The sequence below is a fragment of the Grus americana genome, chromosome 7, assembly GCF_028858705.1.
Source record: "Grus americana isolate bGruAme1 chromosome 7, bGruAme1.mat, whole genome shotgun sequence".
Lineage (NCBI taxonomy): Eukaryota > Metazoa > Chordata > Aves > Gruiformes > Gruidae > Grus > Grus americana.
In genome coordinates, this window is record NC_072858.1 from 20255075 (window position 1) to 20275463 (window position 20389).

Here is a 20389-nt window from a genome sequence, read left to right on the forward strand (position 1 = left end):
TTTTTAAGTATTTCCATTTCAGAAGTGTATGTGATTAAAGATCTACAGGATGATTTATAGGTAAAAGTTGTTCTGGAATATAAACTAGCTGCTATACATCTTAAAGTAGAATAGTTATTTCAGAATAATCCTACTTTTACTCCATAAAGCATTATCTTTTTGTTTGTTTAGCTTTCCCTGTGTAAAGTGAATTCCTTTCACATCTTCAAAGAATATCTGAAACAATTCCTGACTAATGATATTGCATCGTCAAACATGTTTACCATTAAATAGCTTATAGGTATGTAATATTTTTAAAAGCTTGTATTTTAGCCTTCTCAGTTTCCAAGTATTCAATGCTGCATTTGGTAGTTGCTACTTTATTTGTGCATGATTCTAAAAATCACTCGTGGAATACTTGTGTTTTTATAGTTTGTTTTCTTACCTTTGTAAAAAGGGGATAAAGAACGATCAAAATGCAGATGTTAATGTAGGAATCAAGTTGAAAAAAAAAATCATTAAATCTTAATAAGGAAAGACATTTCAGCATGAAACAATGAGTATAATCTTTAAATTAAAACTAAAAAAATCTAATTACTGAAATTTTCTTTCCTGTAACGATGCTAAAAACTGAGCACCATGCTACTCCAAAAATGTCATGCTAATGTAGATGATGTGACCTACTACCCTGCAGACAAATGCAGCTGAACAAAAATCTAGAAAGCTAAATAGAATAAACTTGGAGTGTTCTGTAAGCAGTTATGGGGCCTGTGTACACTGTTTGGGTAAAACGTGCTGCACTGGTATTTTAACAGCAGAAGTTAAAACTTACCATAATTGTTCCTTCTAGTTTCAAACTGTATTTGTAAAGGAGAGGTAAAAACACCCTCTCGCTTTGTTTATTAAGATTCCCTTCCCCCCTCCCCATCCCATCCCCCTTTTACGTTCTTCCAGGTGTTTATTCTCCTGTGTTCATCCTTTTGCTGAACACTGAAGTCTTTTATAGCCAGCCCGTTCATCTCTGGTATAAGAACTAAATTCTGACCTAGAGAAAAGATATTCTGCTAAAGGTTGTAGGTGTTCGACTCTTCTCAACAATAATGACCTGCCACAAAAGAAATGTTAGCAAGATTCTGAATGGATAGATTGATAGAAATGGTGATTAAAAATGGAGAGTTTTTAAATCTGTAACTTCATACTGTGGCTCAGCCTCTTCTCAAAGGGCTACACCATGTGGAGAATTGAGTCTACTACAGCTAACAGATGCTATCCTCCCAAGTAAAGCTATAGAGAACGGGGCTTTTTGTATCTGTAGGTTTTGGCTTCAGATGATAGTCACCTATAGACAGTTGTACTCAAGTTACAAGGTCAGCTTTGATTTTGATTCCAAGATTGCTAAACTTGGCTAATTTTTGACTGTCTTCTAGTAGTGCAATTCTCTGCATTTCAAGAAGCTGCAACAGAAGGGACTAGACTTTCAAAAGGACTTGATGGGGTGGTGGTTGTTCATAAAATCCTGCAGCACTTCCCTTCTTTGAGCTACTGAATCATTAGGACTAAGGAAGCTTCCAGTTCGTCAGCTGTTGTAAATGCAGCTCCACTGACAATGATGGGCTGATGCTGTTTCTCGAGGACCTAGCTGCCTGACGCTAGCCTTCATCAGAGCCAAAAAGCGTGTTATTTGGGATACTGCACGTATGTGATTGAAACAGCCATAGAACACTAGTCTTTCTCCGGTTTCTGTGTGCTTATTGATACTGCTGTATGGAAAGGACAATTAGAGGTGAGTTGGGTTCCTGAAAAGGGATAGCCTGTTGCACACATTTTTGATTGATTTTTCACAAAGAATGATCTTGTGGGCTCCAGTTTTGGCTGAACTCCAGATACAGTTTGAGATGTGCTTTCCAAAAATCATGGAGATAGGTGATGGCAATGACTTTAGTAACCATCTGAAGAGACCTTTGTGTCTTGATTCCCCAGTTAGTGATGTACGAAGTGTACTTGGTTATACTGATGTTAGTCTGCAATTGAATCAGGGCTTTTTTCCTCATCTACCAAATAACTCAGTTTGATAGTGAATGAATACTGGCAGGAACAGTAATGCCTCATCACTAGTATGTAAGGGAAAAGCTCTTCACAGAGGGAGAATGTTTTGCATTTGTTAAGACTGAGCAGATACACAAAATCTGTTCAGTAAACAATGACACTACTGTGTAACAGTGTGAAAATGACAGGGGAATCCTCATAACAGCATTGGTGGGGAGGGAGTGAATTTTCCAATAGATTTTAAAATGTTACATATTGAGATCTATCAAAAAAAATCCACAAATAACGATATACCATACTTTCTCAGTGACAGAGATAGCCAGGCAGGCATCCATAACTAGAAAAAGCAGTGTGAAAGTTATTGTTACAGGATATATCCTTCAGGGAAAGCTGTCACAGGAAGCAGTAATTTAAGCAATTAATTTGAAAAAGTCTTGGAAAAAACAGTAATTTGACTAATGTTCTTTCAAGAGGGTAATGCTTTTCTCCAACATAAAATAATTTTATTTTTAAAAGAAGGAACTGGGTAGATGAATAATAAAATTGGTGGTATAATACCTGACTTGCATTCTTTTTGCATAGTGCTGTGATTCCTATGTCGAATCTAGTAATAGATTTAACAGTTTAAGCAGTTTTCTCTCTTGGAAGGAGGAGATGTTGAGGAACAGCCATATCTCAGTGGTTCAGCAAGAAAGGACAACACAGTGTCTCTTGCACTGATGGTGGCTGTGCCTTCTCAAATGATACATAAAGATGATGAAAAAATTAGATGTGAAGAGACCCTGCAGCAGCTTTATCCAAACTTGGCTTACTCCCAATGTATGGACCAAGAAATGGCTTAAATCATAAGGAAAAATTAGGCAGTAATTAAATTCGGTAGCATAGTGACTGGGACAGTTTGAAATGTGGAGTAATTTACCTGTTTGTTCTTTTAGGGGCGGGGAGATCTGGATTCTCCTGCTGTAAACCTCTGGGTGACTTTGGATGCAGTACTATACTGCCTGCTGCATTGGTTTCCCCATCTGATGGAGGCAGTCTTTCAGGGAAGGCAAGAAATCTTTCAAGTCCTTTGGAAATGCTTCAGGAAATGATAGCACAGTACAAAGAAGTCCTGGTTGGAAAAACAGAGGTAATATGGCATTTTATTGTGTAGATCATGAATTCAGCAACTGTAGTTTACACGAAACTATCATACAAAATTGCTGAGAGTCCACTTTTTGAAGGGCTTGAGTAGGGCACATGTCTTGGAGTCAGGATATGCTGGCAAGTCTGCACTTGGGAGTTTATCTCCTCTGGGAGAGGTATTTATATATTAGATATATGGTAAAAACACTCTCTGCTACTTAGGGCCATTTATAATTTCCCTGTTCCAACATTCAAGTTAAATGCTGAATATACGCTTGCTAACTCAGTGACTCTCTCCATCTACCCAGCGCTCCCGGGATTGCTATTCTAGGCTCTGGGGTGACGTCAACACTCCTACTTCACAGGATATCGCTGATGTGGTACAGTCCTGTTCCTTCAGCTGAGACTTAGAAGATGAAGCTTTCCTTAGTAATTCTTAACTTTTATCAGTGACCCTGTTTTTGCTGCCTTTGCTATCATTAAAAGTAAAGAGAAGTCTGACATATTTACGCAAGGGTCATTCCTCTCTTCTTTTTTAAATGGATCTAAGACAGCTGCTATGAAGTGAGTGAAATACTTTGTGTTCTTGCTCCCTGCCTGCAAAAGCCACAATGAAGACTGCAGTGCATCATTGCTGTGTTCAGGGAGCAGAAAACTAACCTTTTTTTTTCCAGAAAGAGGAGATGTGTTGTGAGTTACTAAACTAGGAACTACAGAACCTGCACAGAAAGTGTACGGAGAAGTGTCACGCAGCTGTGTGGAAAAAGAAGCAACTTCCAGCCTGCTCTATCCACTAGTTTCTTATTGTTTGTGCTAACATGAAATTAATGGGAGAAGGGAAAGTATATTCTGACCTCTTCATTTCTGAATGGCAGAGTTAGACTTGCATTTAAGTCCAAACTTGCTAAGGTTCTGAAATGCACAATGAAGGTTCCCAAGCAAATTTTGCTCTGCCCACTAATGACACCATGCTTTTTCACTATGTCCCATATTAATTATAATGGCAGCAAAGATGATGTGGCAGGCTACATCATAATTCCCACCATTCTTGCCCATAAGCTATACCTGAAAGCCAGATAATTTTGAACTCTTCAGATGCTCTAAGCTGTTTACCCATTTATTTCAGAGAGAGAGAAGGAAAAGCAATGCCAATGCTGAACTCTTTAAGGAATCCATCTAAAATTTTAAGTTGTTAACTATCTATCATAGTTCCCTACAGATTCCCTGCTTTTCCTGGGCTCCCAAAGCCACACTGCTCACAACATGTAAGTTGTGAGAACCTATTTTTATTGTACAGAACAGGGAGGTTGAAGCCCTGCACTAATTGCAAACCAGTACGTAGTATCATCAGTGGAGCTATGACCAGCTCCTGCATAAGGCTTACATAAGTGGTGAGTCATACAGGCTTACGAAAGAATAGGGAGTGAGGCTTTCATTATGTTGTTTGCCTAATCAGAAACATGAAAATAAAAGAACACAGCACTCAGTGGGTTACGTTTGGCTAACTGTAGGCTGGAATTTCTGCAGTTGCACTACTATGATTGAGGCATTTCGTTGTTTGTGGTCCCAGCTTATATTAAACAGAAAGGATTTTTTCATAAATCTTTGCCTCTAGGGCAGAGTTAAGGTTGTTCGGGAACCCTAGCTATGTGTTTCCAGACATTAATGTCTGGAAGCAGCACCATGAGAGTAAAAATGGAGGTATATGCCTAGGGAGGATACTAGGAGTAAATGAAGAGGCCCAAGGGCAGGGTAGGGTTTGTGAGGATAAGCATGTGAAGAAGCACTGGAGTGGAAGCAAAGCTTTTAGGATGACTGAAAAACAGTCTAGTGATGGTTTCTCACATCTTACTAGTCTCTTTCCATGCTCTCAGGCAGGTAGTTAATACATATTACTTTATCGAGGACTGCTGTTAGTCATGAGCTGAGATACCTTCAGCCCTTAGAAGTCAACTGGAGAGTTTTGAGGATACAAGTTGGCTGTGGCTTTATGTGCAGCAACAGTGCTCTTTACACTGGTCTGATTAACCCATCACTGCTTCTTATTCTCCTCCATCAGTCCTCTGCACCTCACGTGGCAAACTGCATCAGCAAGCTTGTCTCCTGGTGAAAAAAACATAGCAATAACAGCTATCCAATTTTTTTTTTTTCCAAACATGTGGCTACAATAGCTGAAGGCTGGAACGAGTGACAGTAGGAGGGAGTCTGGAGCTGAAAAGCCGCATGGCCAAGTGCCCTAGGAACTTCAGCTTTAGAGCAGCAAAAGGTGAGTGCTTCTTCCTGTATCAGAGCGGTTTGAACAATCCAGATTAAACCTTTTTTTCCTTCAAATGGCCCATTTGGGAGCATGTGGATCTGTACCCTCTTTGTCATCACCTCGTTCCCCTATGGGCCCAAATGCTTGATCAGTGCAAGTACTCCTGCCCAAGAGAGTGTGCCTCAGCAGAGGAGCCAGAAGACATTTCTACCTGCCCCATAACCTCCCTCCCTTTGCTTTCCTGCCTGGAAAGGTAACACGGGACTGTGTGGCACAAGCAGAACAGGCACTGCTGCGTGAACCATTAGGAATGTGTAATTGCTCCTCAGTAAGTTGCCAGACTGCCTTAAAAAGGACTAGTACGCAGGATGCTTAGGGTTTGGGTTTGGTCAGTTCCGGCGGTTGTGGAACTCCCTTCATCAACCAAAGGTGGGGAAAAAGGCAAATTATTGAAAGCTGGTTCAGTCTGGGAATTATTTAAGCCTTAAAATAGCTTTTCAGAATGCGTATGCTTCCCCCCATCCCTAATTACTTTGAAGCTTGGCTGCTCCTGCTGCACTGCAATAGCAGAAACCCGGGCTCTGTCCCTAAACCCTCAGCCTGGGCAGCCGCAGGCCGGAGTTAGGGACTGCGTAAGCGCGGCTCCGTGCCGAGCCCGCGCAGGGGCTGGAGGCTGGCCGGTACAGACGCTCACGCACGTTTTCAAGATACGGTTTATTGCTGTGGCAATGACAGAAAACAGCACCCGGGATCAGCAATGCCCAAATAAAAGCCCTTTTTTTTTTTTTAAAAAAAAAAAAAAGTAAATTTAAAGAGTAAGGTTTTCACAAGTGCAAGCTTCTTTGCAGACAGTTGGCTTCTCCTGAAACCAACAGCCGTTCCCCCGAGCCTCGGCCGGCGGCCCTCTGATGTTAACGACCGAGCGGCAATGCCCCATTGAGCCTTTAAAGGGGCCTTAATGGCCCGGGCGAGGCGCGGCCGCCCACCCCCGGGGGAAGCGGCCATCAGGGCTGAGCACCCTGCCCAGCGCTCCGCGCACTCACTTCGCCGCTCTCAGCCTTGGCGGGCCGGGGCCGGCGTAAGGGCCGCTGCTTCCTCACCCCGGTGCGGTCACAGCCGCCAAAGGGCGCGGGGCAGCCGAGGCCGCCTTCCCGAGCCAGCGCCGCCGGTCATGGCGGCCCGCCGGCTGTGGCTGTGGCTGTGCCTGGCCTGGCTGCTGAGCCTGCCGGCGGCGGGCGGCCTGCCCCTGGTCCCCAGTCCGCGGGACGAGGTCCTGGCGGCCGCCTTGCAGCGGCTGCGGGAGGTCTTCGACATCGAGGAGCTGCCGCCCGACGTCCTACCCCGCAAGAAGCCGCCGCAGTTCATGGTGGATCTCTTCAACAAGGTGGCCGACGCCAACGGCATCACCCGCGCCCCGGGGCTGCTGCAGGGCGACGTGGTGCGCAGCTTCGAGGACCGAGGTGGGCCGGGGGTCGGGCCGGGCTGGGGGGCGGCGGGGGCCCCTTCCCCTCCCGCCTCACTTCCCCCTGTAGATTTGAGCAGACCCAGCAGCTGCGGTGGAAAACGCGGGGGTACAGCTTATTTTGCGGGGTCTTGCGTCGTTGCTAAAGAAGGCTGTTTTCCAGTTCCCGTGGACCAGTACCACTTCTACTTCGATATCAGCGCGATGGAGAAGGGCGAGCAGATGCTGAAAGCCGAGTTCAGGGTCTTCAAGCTGAAGAGGACGCGTGTGTCTACAAGGTCTGATGTGAAACACTTTTGCAAAGTAAGTGGGGAAATAATCGGTCAGTTAAACACTTACTTGTACTTTCATCCTTAATAATAATGAAAATGAGGAGTGCAACCTCTTACTACGTAAACCTGCTTTATTTTTGATTGTTGTCCTCACGTTTTCTTTGCCTCCAGCATGCAAAGAAGTAGATGCAAGGTATTGGCTTTGGCATATGCTGTCCTTTGCGCAGTATGGCAGTGAGCTCTCCTTAAAGATGCAGATGTCAGACCTATCTCAAAACATGCCGTACTTTTCTGAGTTTTGAGATGTTTTGAAATTAGAATCGAAATTTATCTGCTTGAGCAGCTCTAAAAAATAATAATAGCAATCAGGGATTCATAGGAAAATAGGGGAGGTGAGGACTCTGAGTGTATCTGTTCCTTTGGCAAAAGGCCGGATTGGACTTTTTGCAAACCTGAAGACAAAGACGCGGAGGAACAGAAGACTTTCATGGTGTCAGATATTCAAAATAGAAAGAAAAGGGATGGTCAGGATATTTTTCTATAGTATCAAACAGTCCAGTATCCTGCCTCTGAATACATCTCGAAGTAGATATATGTAGCAACACTTGCTTTTCTTTTAAACTGTCCAAAAACTACTTTTCGCCTGGTTTAGAATGATTGTACAGTTTTACAGCTGTGATGTGGCAGAAATGTGCATGATCTTCATCCTCCTTGTTTTACTGGAAAAAACATACGGTTTCATTTCTTACTGTTTTGTTGTATTGCTCTCGTCAAGGTGGAAGTGTATGAGCTCTTGGAGAGTGGAAGTAAGGCACGAAAAAAACATCTCATAACATCAAGATTATTGTCCATGTATACAGAAGGCTGGGAAGTATTCAACGTCACGCAGACAGTAAGCAGAGAATTCTGACTTAATTTTAATTCTAAACTCTTAAAATGACAGCTCATAACTCGAGCATTGCCCTTATGCTGGGTTTTGTGGTCAGTTCAAACTGAAGGACAGCCGCAGAGGGAGAAGCTTTCCCTCTGCACTTAAAAGTGCACCTGGTGCTACCTGAATTAAAGGAGAAATGTTTATATGCTGCTAGCAGCACGGGCATGATGAGAATTGAGTAACCCAAACCTGGTCGATAGGAGGAACATCAGCCTAAGTATGTCATTGTGATTAAAACACGTTAGTCCTTAGGCTGCCGAAGGAGATGGCATTGATTGTGTGCTAAGAGTAGGTTTTCATTTCTCCTTTTTATTCTGGTGACATTACTGCAGAGCAGACGTGCAGTGTGCTTTAACGTTGTGGTTCTGGAATTTATCACGGTTGGATTGTTTAACTTCCTCTGTAGACATCTTTATTTGTTAGTTTCAAGATTTGTTTTGTAAATATCCTTAAACTGTTTACCTTTCTATACAATAAAAACAAAACAAATGTGGTTTAAAACATACAGTTTCCTGGGTTTAAATCTGTACTCATTGCCTGAGCTTTATGATCATAACGAACAGCATGCTTGGAAGATTGTTTGGGTTGCATCTTAAGTCATGATAGCCTTGCTTGAGAATGGCCTGGCCTTATCTATTAGTCTGTAATTATAACAATTAGATAAAGGCAAGTTGCTTGATTGCGAGTTAATTTCTTCAAATGCCATGTTTGTTAGATTGAAATGAGTTTTAATGGTATGGGAAGTCTGGAGAGCTCATATTATTCTATTATTATGATTGCTATTCGATGTTAATTTTAACTCCAGGACTCATTTATTTACTAGTAAATTCTCTGAAATTAATTATCTTCCTGTAAATGTAGCTTTGGGGAATGCATATGGTGTTTTGTATTTTTAAATGTTGAATTACTGGTTTAAATATTAAACTCGATTGAGTCTCAGTTATACAGTTACCTTACTTCTGTCATAATATATGTTCTTATGCTCTCACAGGCTTGTTGCCTGTTGCCTTTTCCTAATATAAACATTGCTTGATCATAATGCTGTACTAAGAATATTGAAACAGTAGTTTTTCATTTCCCTTTCATTTCCAGGTTTCCAAGTGGGTTGGAAACAGCAGCTCCAACCATGGCTTTTTGATAACTACAACACATGTATTCAGCAACAGAATTGAGCACAACCTGGTTAAGTTTGCTAAGAGCCAGGGCACTTTGCAGGAGAGTAGAAATGCTCTCCTTGTCCTCTTCACCAACAGTAACAAACGAAGGTCTGCCAGCTTTGTACCATCTTCCACAAGTAAGTTCACACAAGAGCAGCAGTTCTGGTTTAGAATATGAAGTCCCTGTTCATCTTCTGTTACCTTCTCTTGCCTCATGTATGATCTCAGTCATGTATACCTAATCTCAGTATCTACTTGCAGTGTTGAACAGGTTCAGCTTTGTCACTGACCAGTTTGATTTGATAGTTCTTGCTAGTAGGACACCCAGTATCTTAAGTTGCCTCTCCCCTCAGAAAAACTGTGTTTGCAGGAAATACTCGTAAAGGCTAGGGCGAATCTGGTTTATTTTGTTTGTAAAGGGTGGGAAGTGGGGTTTGGTTGGTTGTTTGGTTTTTTTTAATTACTATTTATACTATTTTTGTGGTGGTGAAGTTTGCATGAAAGTTGCACATTAGATGTATGCTAAAAAAACTCGGTGACCTGGCAAACTTTGGGAAAATGCTGATAAAGCAACTGTAAGTATTGTTATTAACTGCGGTTTTCAAGAGTGGAAGAGGTTGTTAAATAAGCAATTTAAACCTCTCTGTCCTTGGCTTGTTTTTTAAGCAGGTATTTAACTTCACTGACTAATTAGCATTGTGACTAAAGGCTGCTTTCATCAAAGGCAACGCCCTTATCTCTTAAATTACAAAACACAGTGTCTTACCTCTCCCACTGGTCTTCCAGTAAAACCAACTAAGGCTGGATTTTAGAGCCTGATAAATGCAAACAGCAAAAGCTAGGAGGAGGGATAAAAATAATTCTGGTTTGGGTTTGCAGGGTTTTCTCGTAAGCAATCGCATTTGTATATTAGAAATAAACTAGGTAGGACTGGCATCAATATTAATAGGTAGGTGGTGAAATTGATTAAAAACAAAAATGAGGCTGGCCTGTTATTTTTCTTTTCCAAAGAAAATTTTTATAGTGAAATCCTAGATACCAGTTTAATAAGCATCAAGCTTTGTATGGGATACTGTGCCAGGATTAAGAAATTAGTACCCATTTCTCAATGAAAAAACTCCGTAGGCCTTGTTGTTTGCTGTCAATGAACCTGTGCAGACTGTTCTTCTACCAGGCTGTACATCAATGGTTTTCACCCTCTGTACATGGATCTTCAGGTCTCATGGACATTTATCAAGGCTTCTCAGAAGATACTTTAAGAAAGTAAACCTAGTGTCAGTAAGCTTTATTCTCTAGCAGAGTTCCATAAACCTAGTGTTAGTTTATTCAGATCTGAAAATTGAAAAATATGTTTTAAAGTATTGCTTTACAGGAACACACTCTTTTTTTTGCAAGTGTATGGGTATAGTTCCTGGGAGGAGAATAGTGGAGAGAGAAGGCAGCTGTGATCTCCACCCTCTGTTAGCACTGCTCAGCCTGATCTGTCGTGTTGGAGTGGCCATATGAAGACCGTTAATACCATTCTGACCAGATTAAGCCCTGAAAAGAGCCTGTGGAGTTCACTGAATGTATTTACTGTATTATTGAGCTTTTCCTTTGTATTTTTGCTGAGTTGGGGCCTTTCAGGCCACAAAGGGAATTTGGCAGTTTTTGAAATATGGCTGAAATGGCAATTGAATACACACCCCTTCTGGTACTTTCACAGTTCAAGTGTAATTTTAAAATCTACTCTGAAGATTTTGATGTAGATTTATGGAATAGACTTTCATGCAGAATAGTGTACTTAGGAAATTAATGTCTTTCTCAAAAGATTAACACACAACTTCCTTTCAGAACCAGAGATGAACTCTGCCAAAAATGATGCTTCACGCGCACTTCGTGAAACTGGGATCATCGAAAGCAGCAATGCAAGCGTGAGCAGGAGACCTCGAGCTGCTGCAGTCCCTTCTGCCAAAAGCCAAGTAACAGTGTGTCATCGAAGGGAACTCTACGTTGATTTCCGTGCTATTGGCTGGTCAGGATGGATTATTTACCCGAGTGGATACAATGCATTTTATTGCAGAGGATCCTGTATGTTCCCCTTGGGGGAAAGTCTAAATGCAACAAACCATGCTACAGTTCAGTCCATAGTCCACACGCTTAAACTGTCTCAAGATGTCAGCACGCCCTGCTGTGTGCCAGATGAATTGAAATCCCTCAATCTTCTCTACTTTGACGACAAGGAGAATGTGGTCCTTAAAAATTATAAAGACATGGTGGCAACAAGGTGTGGTTGTCATTAGCAGGACCTTTTTTTGTCTGCGTTTGGTGTGCACCTGGATTCAGTCCCTATTTGCCACTGAAGATACCAAGGGAGATGGCATTTCAGTTTGCAGGGCAGGAGAGACAGAAACAGCTGTGCTTCAAATCCTTCTCCCTTCACCATGGCTGTGTGGAAAGGTGTTTAAGGCTGGCTTTCGAACAGCTGTGGGCTTCTGGAGGGTATGCTAACCTGCACGGAGAGCTCTTTGATTGCCAGTATACCAGAGGAAACCATTAAAACCAGGAACTTGCTATGTGAAGAGATTGAAACACAAAAAGTTGAGCAATCAAATTAAGGTCTTATCGTGTATATTGAGGCTTAGAATTTCCTGTGATTTTACAGGCATGGTATCCTGCCTCAATCCAGGGTGGGATGCAGGTCTATTAGTAGCACAACCTTATTCAGCTTTGACTGCATGATCCAGTGGGGATGTACACTCCTTCATAGGGCTTTCAGGGTAAGTGTTTGCATGTAGCTAATCTTGGAGGCCTCTACTGTCTGTAGCTCGTGCATTACCTGGAAATGCACTTCTTCCCCCTGTTGTTTATGCAGCTCTACCAAATGCAAAGATCTCCTTGTAAGTCCCCCTGGGACTTGCTAGCCAGTCCGAGGGAATACATCGGTCAGTATTTGTCTGGGAATCAGCAGACTTAGCTTCCAACTCAGGGCTGCACCTCTGTATGATGAAGCGTCAGCCAGTCCCCCTCTTTGTAAAATCATTCTCTTCCACCGTGGTCTGCTGTGGCTGTTAAGCTGTGTGGCAGCAGAGGTTGTGTATTTACAGAGGCTGTACAATGGGATCCTAAGCTTGGGTCAGAATCCCCATAGTTTAGCAGGAAGAAAGAAGACCGCTAAGCTTTGGAGGTCCATGAGAACATGCTGGATGCTGGTCTAGTCCTGTGTCTGAGGCAAGACTGATGGAAAGTACTCACTGATTCCCTTCTATTCTTGAAGAATAGGGCATAGACTGAAAAGGGGCCCCCTAAGGTCTTTCAGTCTTGCTACAATTTAATGTAGGTAACCAGCCCATTGCAGTTCCTCAATCAACTCATTGAGTTGTAACTTTAGCCTGGTTAGGTTTCTTGTCTCCATTAATCCTTGAAGGAGGCTGGCTTCTCACAGAACATGACATCTCCCGTGGGTAGAAACTTCATGGAGGATTTTTTTACTCCAATGAGATTAAAAAAAAAAAAAAAAGAAAAATTATTTATGTAAACGTTTTTCTTTCTGTAAATACTGATGTCTGTAATAAATTTATTGTATTTAAAACCCAGACACTTGGAGTATATTAACTTAATCTGTAATATAAAATGTTAATTTTCAAATAAATGTAACATTGGTCTGGTTTTTTGTGTTATATTTGAACATCCTTCCTAGAGCCATGAATCAAATACTTTTCCAGAAGAGAGGACGACATTCCCCATGGCTTTAGTGGGCACTGTATCAAGTCCTCTGACTCCATGTCAAGGAGTATAATGGATAAGGAGAATAGATGATGTGTTTCCCTTCAGGGAGGATCCAGTAATTATTCCTGAAGTGAAACTCACATTGAAGCTTCTTGTAACTCTCACTTGAGTTTGGCATAGAGATTACAGTCCTTCAGGTTGGTCATGTGGTGTTTGTAACAAAGCCTACCTCATGGAGGTCCTGAATTTAACATACCTGAGATGGTTTCAGTTTTCTTGGTGTCTAAGGCCTTATTTTCATATATGTTGTAATATCGTGGGATGCCTTTGTAAAAATTTCCCTAAGTTACAAAGCCAGGACAAAAGAAATAATGTCATTCACAGGTACAATAGATGGATGAGAAGGCTGCGCCCCGTATGTGTAGGCCAGGCATGTGATTATTGGAACTACGGCCTGGAATGGGTGGAGTAGAGGATCTGGAGCAAGACAAGGATTTAGAAAGAAAGGATGGCATGCATGGGTCAGTGTGGAGAGAAGGGTTTTCCCCTGCCTAGTTGTTTGGAAGGCTGCGGAGGCTGTTTAAGTACCAGCGGAGCAGCGACACTCCGCTGTCAGAACAGCTCCAAGAGCAGGTGTTGCTGTTGGGAACAGCAGTTAAGACAAAGGACTTGGTGCTCGGTCCAGGCTGGAACAGGCAGTGGAGTGTTCAGGAAACTCATTTCTGTTATGGACAAAAGGCTTGATTCCCCCAAGCCAGGGAAACAGGCTGTGATAGGGCTCCTGTATTTCCATTCAGCAGACCACGTGTTGAACTGGTGGTGTGTGAGCTGTATGGCACAGGCACAGGGACTCCAGTACGACTGAGTGTTTCAACCCTGCTGTATGTGTCCAGCACGGCAGAACATGTGTTCATCCTTTCTGCAGAACAGCTCATCACCACTCTGCCTCATGTTCAGAATTCCCTGACAAATGGCCAAAATCTTCCTCTGTCTATGTAAAACTTCTGTGTAGGGGGAAAAAAATAAAGGTGTTTTGATCTTGCTATATGGTCACCCTGGCAAAGTGGAATATAAATCTGGTAGCAGGGTGGTGCTAACCACTGTATCACCACACCCAGGCATTGGATTCTGTGCCGTTGGCAAAAGGGCCTTGGAAAGCATAAAGGGTCATAATCTCACTTTACTGGTTTATTTCCCAGCCTCCTGGTTTGCACTTTTCACTGCAGAAGTATCTGTAGTATTTTAAATCTGGAGGAACCACGCCTTGGGAGTCAGAAAATGTATCTACAGTGAGAGTCCAGTAAAGTAATTTCTGGTGACTTCAGCTGATGTTACCTCTGCTTCTTTTGGTAGGGGCCCTAAGAACTAAAGCCAGAAGTTTTCACTGCCAAATAACACTGGGAGAAGGACTGCATTTGGAACGGACTGGCTGAGGGAGGTTCTGCATCCAACACGCCCGTCTTCTGTCCGTGACATGACAAATGCTTCCAGCACCATCAGCTGTGTGTATCAGCTGCATCCTTCACTGCTCAACTCAGAGAATTGTCCTTTTTTTTCCAGAATATCTTAATGGGTTTCTTCTTGTTTCAGATGCCAGGAAAAAAAAAAAAAACAAAAATTTTCTATTGAAAAACAAGTATGATTAATAAATAAATGATGGGCACACTGAATATTAGCTAACATAGTGCTGCCCTACAATAGGTGAAATATGCACAGTCAAGCTAGGAGCACTCAGTAGTTTTGCACACATTAAATTATTTTTTTCTGCGCCACTCAACATAGTCTCATTATGCCCCATTAAACCCTGATAATTAAAACAAAATATATTGGAATTGTTTATCCTGGACTTTGTGAGGAAATGAGGTTCATAATAATGCCAAGGGAAAAAATTTACACCAGAACTTATAATTAGAATAACAATTAAGCACAAGTATGCTTTTTTTTTTTTTAAATAAAGGTACATTTTCTTGTTATGCATTAACTGAAATTAGTAAGAATTCCAAAATAAGAAATGCAATGATTTGGACTCTTAGTTTAATCAGAACATCATGTGTTTATGTAGCATACCAAAAAGCAATAGCTAGGATTTTGGAGGGAATAGAGGTAGTTTCCAGCACGTGATGGTCTGGAAAGTGTTGGTGCCTCAGAATGTGTGTTGTTATACCATATTGCATCACAACAGCAGCAAGAAAAAGCAAGGCTGGTAGCAAACCCTGTTGCGATAGACGCTGTACCAAGACCAACGAGGAGCACACACGGCCCTGAAGAGCTTTCCTTCCTTGTAAAGAGCAGAAACAAAAAAGGAATGACTGCAGATTTCATATGCAGGACACCACCAAGAGCATCGACACCCTAGAGACTGAAATCCAGAGGTACACAGAGGAAGAGCCCCACGTTAAAGGACTGAGAGCCTTGTAGCATCTCTTCCCTGCCGCCAGCTCCCAGCCTCACGGAGGGCACACAGCAGGCGGGGGGCTGTCTGAGCCCACTCCGCTGGTGGCTGGAAGCAGAGTGCCTTGTTAGCATGGTGGTGCATCTGTACAGCGCTCAGCTCTGCAACTCAGCGTCTGCTGGCTTGAATCTCTGACAGCTCCCGGGACTCTGCATCCTCTCCATAGCATGGGATCAGTGTGATTCTCCTCCAGTAATAACGCACCTTGCATTTTATACCCACAGGCACATGGAAAGCAGGATTTCAGAGGCAGAAAGACTCAGACAATGCCTGGGAAGAGAATCCAACCCCATGGTAAAGCTGTAGGGTTATGCTCGACCCCACGATAAAGAGTTTGGCACTGCTGTGGAACTAAAAAGGTCCAGGTATGTGAGGTATGTGCAGTCACACTCACTATTACGTAAGGTGGGGAGAGCACTAAACCTGGCCCTGACAACACTGCAGTGGGATGTGGGATCTGAGCATGTTGTGGGGGAGAGCTAATGGTAAAGAGCACGAATCTACAATGGTCTCTTGTTTGTAGAAATGTTTGTTTCAAGGGATTTCTGTGGTGCTCCTGTAACGAGGTATAGCTGACGGGAAGGTGCTTCTTGGCGCTGAAGCAGGGAGAGGGATATGCTGGGGATGTTTTGGGGCGGGTAAGGCAGAAGGGATGGGCTTGGGGAAATTGGTCTGGGATGGCTTCCTTTGTGAGGGGGGAGATAACTTAAATGTGCCTGCCCTGAGGAAGCTGGAGCACAGCAGTGCTGTAAGCAGCTGAAAAGCCTCTGCTCTATTCTGTCGGCTCTGCAGGCTTGAAAATGATGTTCAGTATGAGGTATCCAGTTAGGAATGCTCCGACTTGTTTCCAGACTGCCTGGGGAAGTTACTACGGTTCATGTTCTCCGTGCAGGAAATGGGGCATTCGTGTGCTTTGCTTGAAAGACCCATGGAGGATGGCATTTGATTCATAGCCCTGGAGCTTGTCTCCTGAAAAGAGAGAGAAGCTGTGTGCCTATCATAAGTTCATGGGCTTTCCCACAGATACCGAACCCTCCAGATTATCTCCAGTCCCTTTGAGATCACACATGCAAATATACACACGCAAATGCGCGAATACATGCGGGTTCTTTCTTATGCACTCCCATGGGTGCACGCATTCATGTTCAGAGGCAGCCTCCCTCCCGGTTCATCCCAAACTGCTTCCCAAAGGATAGTGCTACTTATCCGTAACTGAGGTGGAGTGCTCGGGGCTGATTTGAGAACATTGCCACATCCAGAGGGTGCGTTTCAATGGCTTTGTGCAAAAGTACGTCACACCTAGGCCATTTGTCCCCTTCTGGCGTTGAGTGTAGCTCACCTCCAAGGAGAGTAGTTAGCAGGTGTGAATTGACCTTTGGTGAATGAGACAATTGTGCCTTAAAGCAGCTAATTAAATGTTTTCTTCCTACTGGGTTTATTGCTAGAAGCCATTCACAGGATAAGAGGGACTGGTAACTTTCTGTTGTCACAAGGATGTGTGCAGCTATAGATTCATGCAGAGACTAACTGCTCTAATTCAGATCACAGCCTGTCTTGGTTCTGGAAAACAAAAGCTGTAAGTTTTGCCTATAAGTGAGAAAATGACTTGTTGCTGAGAAGTGTTTGGCCTTTAACTGAAACCATGATTTGGTGACGCTGTAAATCCAGACCAAAGCAACATTATGGCATAAATCCCAGTGCACTGGTTCAGATCTGCTCACAAAAATCTTGCTTGGTTAACTGTCAGGTTAAATGGAGTTGTCAGGCAGCATAGAACGGGTGTGTGTACTTAAAAAACAGTATAGACTCCGTATTGTGATCCACGTAGGAATCAACTGTTTATTGATGTCAAATTTTCTGCTGAATGTGCTGAGCCAGTGTTGGTGGCCAGGGAACTGTGTCCTCAAAAGCCATAGACAAAAGAAATAAATATAATTTTCCCAAAACATGTTTAAAATTCCCTGAGATTAAATCAAGCTAAGCACTAGGCCAGCTTTCCTGACAGTGAAAGCTCTACAGGTCGAAGTGCTGCTGGGGATAGATAATCACAATTTCCAGAATAAGCAGTGAATTCTGGGTCTCCACTGCTACTCCCAGGATTCCCATTTTACTGCTGGAGTCCAGGCTGTAAGTTGAAGATGTCACGGTTTTAGTGGTTCAAAATCAGAATTAGAACAGATGATGTTGCAAGAAAAAGAATTGAGCAATAGCAGTTAAAACTCTGATTTCTTGACTGGAGAGATAGACATTTGCTGTTAGAGCTAAGACATCGTCTCTGAAAAAAAGACAACTAAATGTAAGCATGTTAGATAATGCACTTGATATCTAGCTTAACTAGATTAACCAGTACCTTCTGAGAATTGTTTCATCTTATTTAGTAAGATTTACGCTTTCTGTACCACAAAAAGAAGAGGACTATGCACCATGTTGGGGGAATAGAAGTGGTTTAGTTTGCTATTCATAAAATACTCCTGTGCTTGATTTATCAAAACTACTCAAGAATAGAATCACACAAAAAAAAAAAAAAAAAGGCTGGAAAGGGTGTCTGGATGCCATCTTTGTCCAACTTTCTGGTCAAAGCAGACTTGACTTCAAAGTCAGAGCAGGGTGCTCAGGACCCTGTCCAGGTGAGTTATGTGTATCTCAAGAGATGGAGATCTGACAACATCTCTCAGCCCGTGTCCCAGGGCACAGCTACTCTCAGGGTATTTCCCTTGACCTCATGACTATGCTCTTGCTAATGCAACCCAAAAGGGGGTTATGGGTTAGCCTTCAGCACTGCATAGGTGTTCCAAGGGCACCTGATCAAGTCCTTATTTGCAAAATCTCCAGATAACCTAAGGAGTCAGCCCCTGGCCTGTGGCAATATATGGGGTTGTTCCCTCCCGGGAGCAAGACTGCATTTTATGAATTCCACATAGTTCTTGTTACTTGCTAGCCTGAATAACTTTCCATCTCCTAAATGTGGTATTTAGTTTTAGCACTGGATTTTGACAGAGTTTTTCTGCTTCTTTTGTCACAAAGATTTTCTCTTGATTAAAAAAAATACTGAAAAACTCACATTTATTTTGAAATTATGACAATGCAAAAGCATTTCTTATTTCTCCAGTGTTTCTCTGGAAATTCACAGTTCCTGAGGGAACCTGTTTATGTTTACATATTACCCTGGAAAGTTCATACAGGTTGGCTCAATAATTGCATAGATTACAAAATGAAATACCAAAATATGGTATTGTAAAACTATGCAAAACTTTGCTTTCTAGTTTTCTAGTGGAAATTGGGTCATGAGGTAACTAACATATAATTTCTGAGATGTCTTGAGACTTCCTAGGATTATTTCTCCTAGATTATAAGCAGCTCCTGTTTGCAATTATAATTTATAATTATTATTGCCATAACAGTCTTTCTGATTCACAAGGGTACATTGTGCCGTGTTTTCAGCCCTTGTTTTACAAGTTCAAGTCCTATTACTAACTGTAGATAGTGACTTCTACCAAGATGAGGTTTTGACCTGGGCATTGTATTGCTTCTCATGTGCATTGGCTGGCCCATGGCTGAGACCTAGAGAAAAAGGGGCTAGGATTCACTTCACCCAACTTCAGATACCGACAACACAGATGCCAACATGTGATCAAGTTAATCCTACCCTGAGTGGCTTACCTGGAGTCCTACAAAAGCCTGGCAATCTTAGAGCTGGACCACAAGACTGACTTCCCACTGGCAGAATAGTGATGACAGGCAGTCATGAAGTGACATTTTCAAACTGGCCTGAGAGCTTCAGGAGACAAAAATTGCTCTGCAGGTGGATGGGAGTCAGAGGCTGCAGCGCACTTGCCATTTCCAGATGCCCACCAGCTGCCTCCCTTGGAGGCTGCACTTAAGGTGGGTCCATGGCCACTAAAATCACCACCTGGCTCAGAAGCTGTGTCAAAGGCAGCGATCTTTGGTTAATGGACAGGACAGACCATGGTCACACACCAGGACACCAACTGCCTCTGTGGCTCAACACTTCTCAGTCTCACTGCTTTCCTGCAGCAGGTACTGTGCAGGAATGGGCAGAAATATTTCTCCCCATTGCATGAGAATTTTCAGGGTCAAGCAGTCAAATCAGCTTTCAAATTTTTGCATGCCAAAAAGAAAAATTTTACTAAACATTTTTTTCAGAGTTCTATAAGCCTTTATTCTAATTTCAATAACATACGTTTACATTTGTAATTTGAAATTATTTTAGGGTTTTCTTCATTATAAGTACCTTTTGAACATTTTGAAAACTGTTATTATTTTTTCAAACAAAATGTCAAAAGGGCTTTTTTTTTTTTCTGTCAACAGCTTCAGTGTTCAAAGCTCAACATTTAATATTTGAAAGGAAAATAATTAAAATATTCTGAGCAAGTTCATTCTCATTCTGGGCAGGAAGAGATATGTATTCTGACACTTGTGATTGCAACTCAAATACACATATAAAATGTGAATTTCCTTCACCACATGCTGTCATGAGATCAGCACTTTGTGGCAACTCCTGAGTGTTGGCTATATCTCTCTAGACAGAAGCCCTTGCTAGTTCCATGATGTGTGATAACCTGTTCCAAGTCTTGTCTCAAACCTTCCAGACTTATTTCACCACGTGCTCCAAGGTGCCTGAGACAGTGCTAGGACCTGTATTTTAAGGTAAGAAAATAGGAGAGAGGGCATAGGAAAAGGTGGAGGAAGGGCTTTGTGGTCCTGGTTTAAGAAAAGATGTTGGGCAGCATGAGGTTCATGAAGCTGGAGGTGAAAGGCTGTATGGATGATCTCTCCAGCTGATTTTTTTTTTTAGAATGCTTTAGGACCCTGCCTCTAAATTTTGCAGGGCCTTGCACTGCCTTGTTCTTAAGCCCAAAGAATGAATTGTGATTTCCTCCTTCATTCATGTAATATTCAGTTTGTTTAAATGCTTCCATCTCAGTCTCTGAATCAACAAATCTCTGAACATCAATGAACACCATTATCAGTGTTTC

At 42.5% G+C, this 20389-nt stretch overlaps 1 protein-coding gene across 1 annotated transcript; it reads left to right on the forward strand.

The window, feature by feature from the left end:
• Positions 1–183: 183 nt before the first annotated feature.
• Positions 184–12868, forward strand: LOC129208516 (bone morphogenetic protein 2-like). The gene is made up of 8 exons (XM_054831284.1): positions 184–280; positions 1407–1762; positions 2961–3154; positions 5322–6867; positions 7033–7172; positions 7917–8033; positions 9168–9369; positions 11066–12868. The coding sequence occupies exons 4-8, from the start codon at positions 6366–6368 to the stop codon at positions 11512–11514; spliced, it is 1410 nt and encodes a 469-aa protein (XP_054687259.1). The 5' UTR covers positions 184–280; positions 1407–1762; positions 2961–3154; positions 5322–6365; the 3' UTR covers positions 11515–12868.
• The last annotated feature ends 7521 nt before the right edge of the window (positions 12869–20389 follow it).

What these genes read in the sequence shown, in the direction of transcription:
- LOC129208516 (XM_054831284.1), top strand. Translation starts at nt 6,366, where the DNA reads ATGGCCCGGGCGAGGCGCGGCCGCCCACCCCCGGGGGAAGCGGCCATC. An exon ending in GCGCAGCTTCGAGGACCGAG is followed by an intron (nt 6,868 to 7,032) that starts GTGGGCCGGGGG and finishes GCTGTTTTCCAG; the next exon opens with TTCCCGTGGACCAGTACCAC. An exon ending in CTTTGTACCATCTTCCACAA is followed by an intron (nt 9,370 to 11,065) that starts GTAAGTTCACAC and finishes ACTTCCTTTCAG; the next exon opens with AACCAGAGATGAACTCTGCC.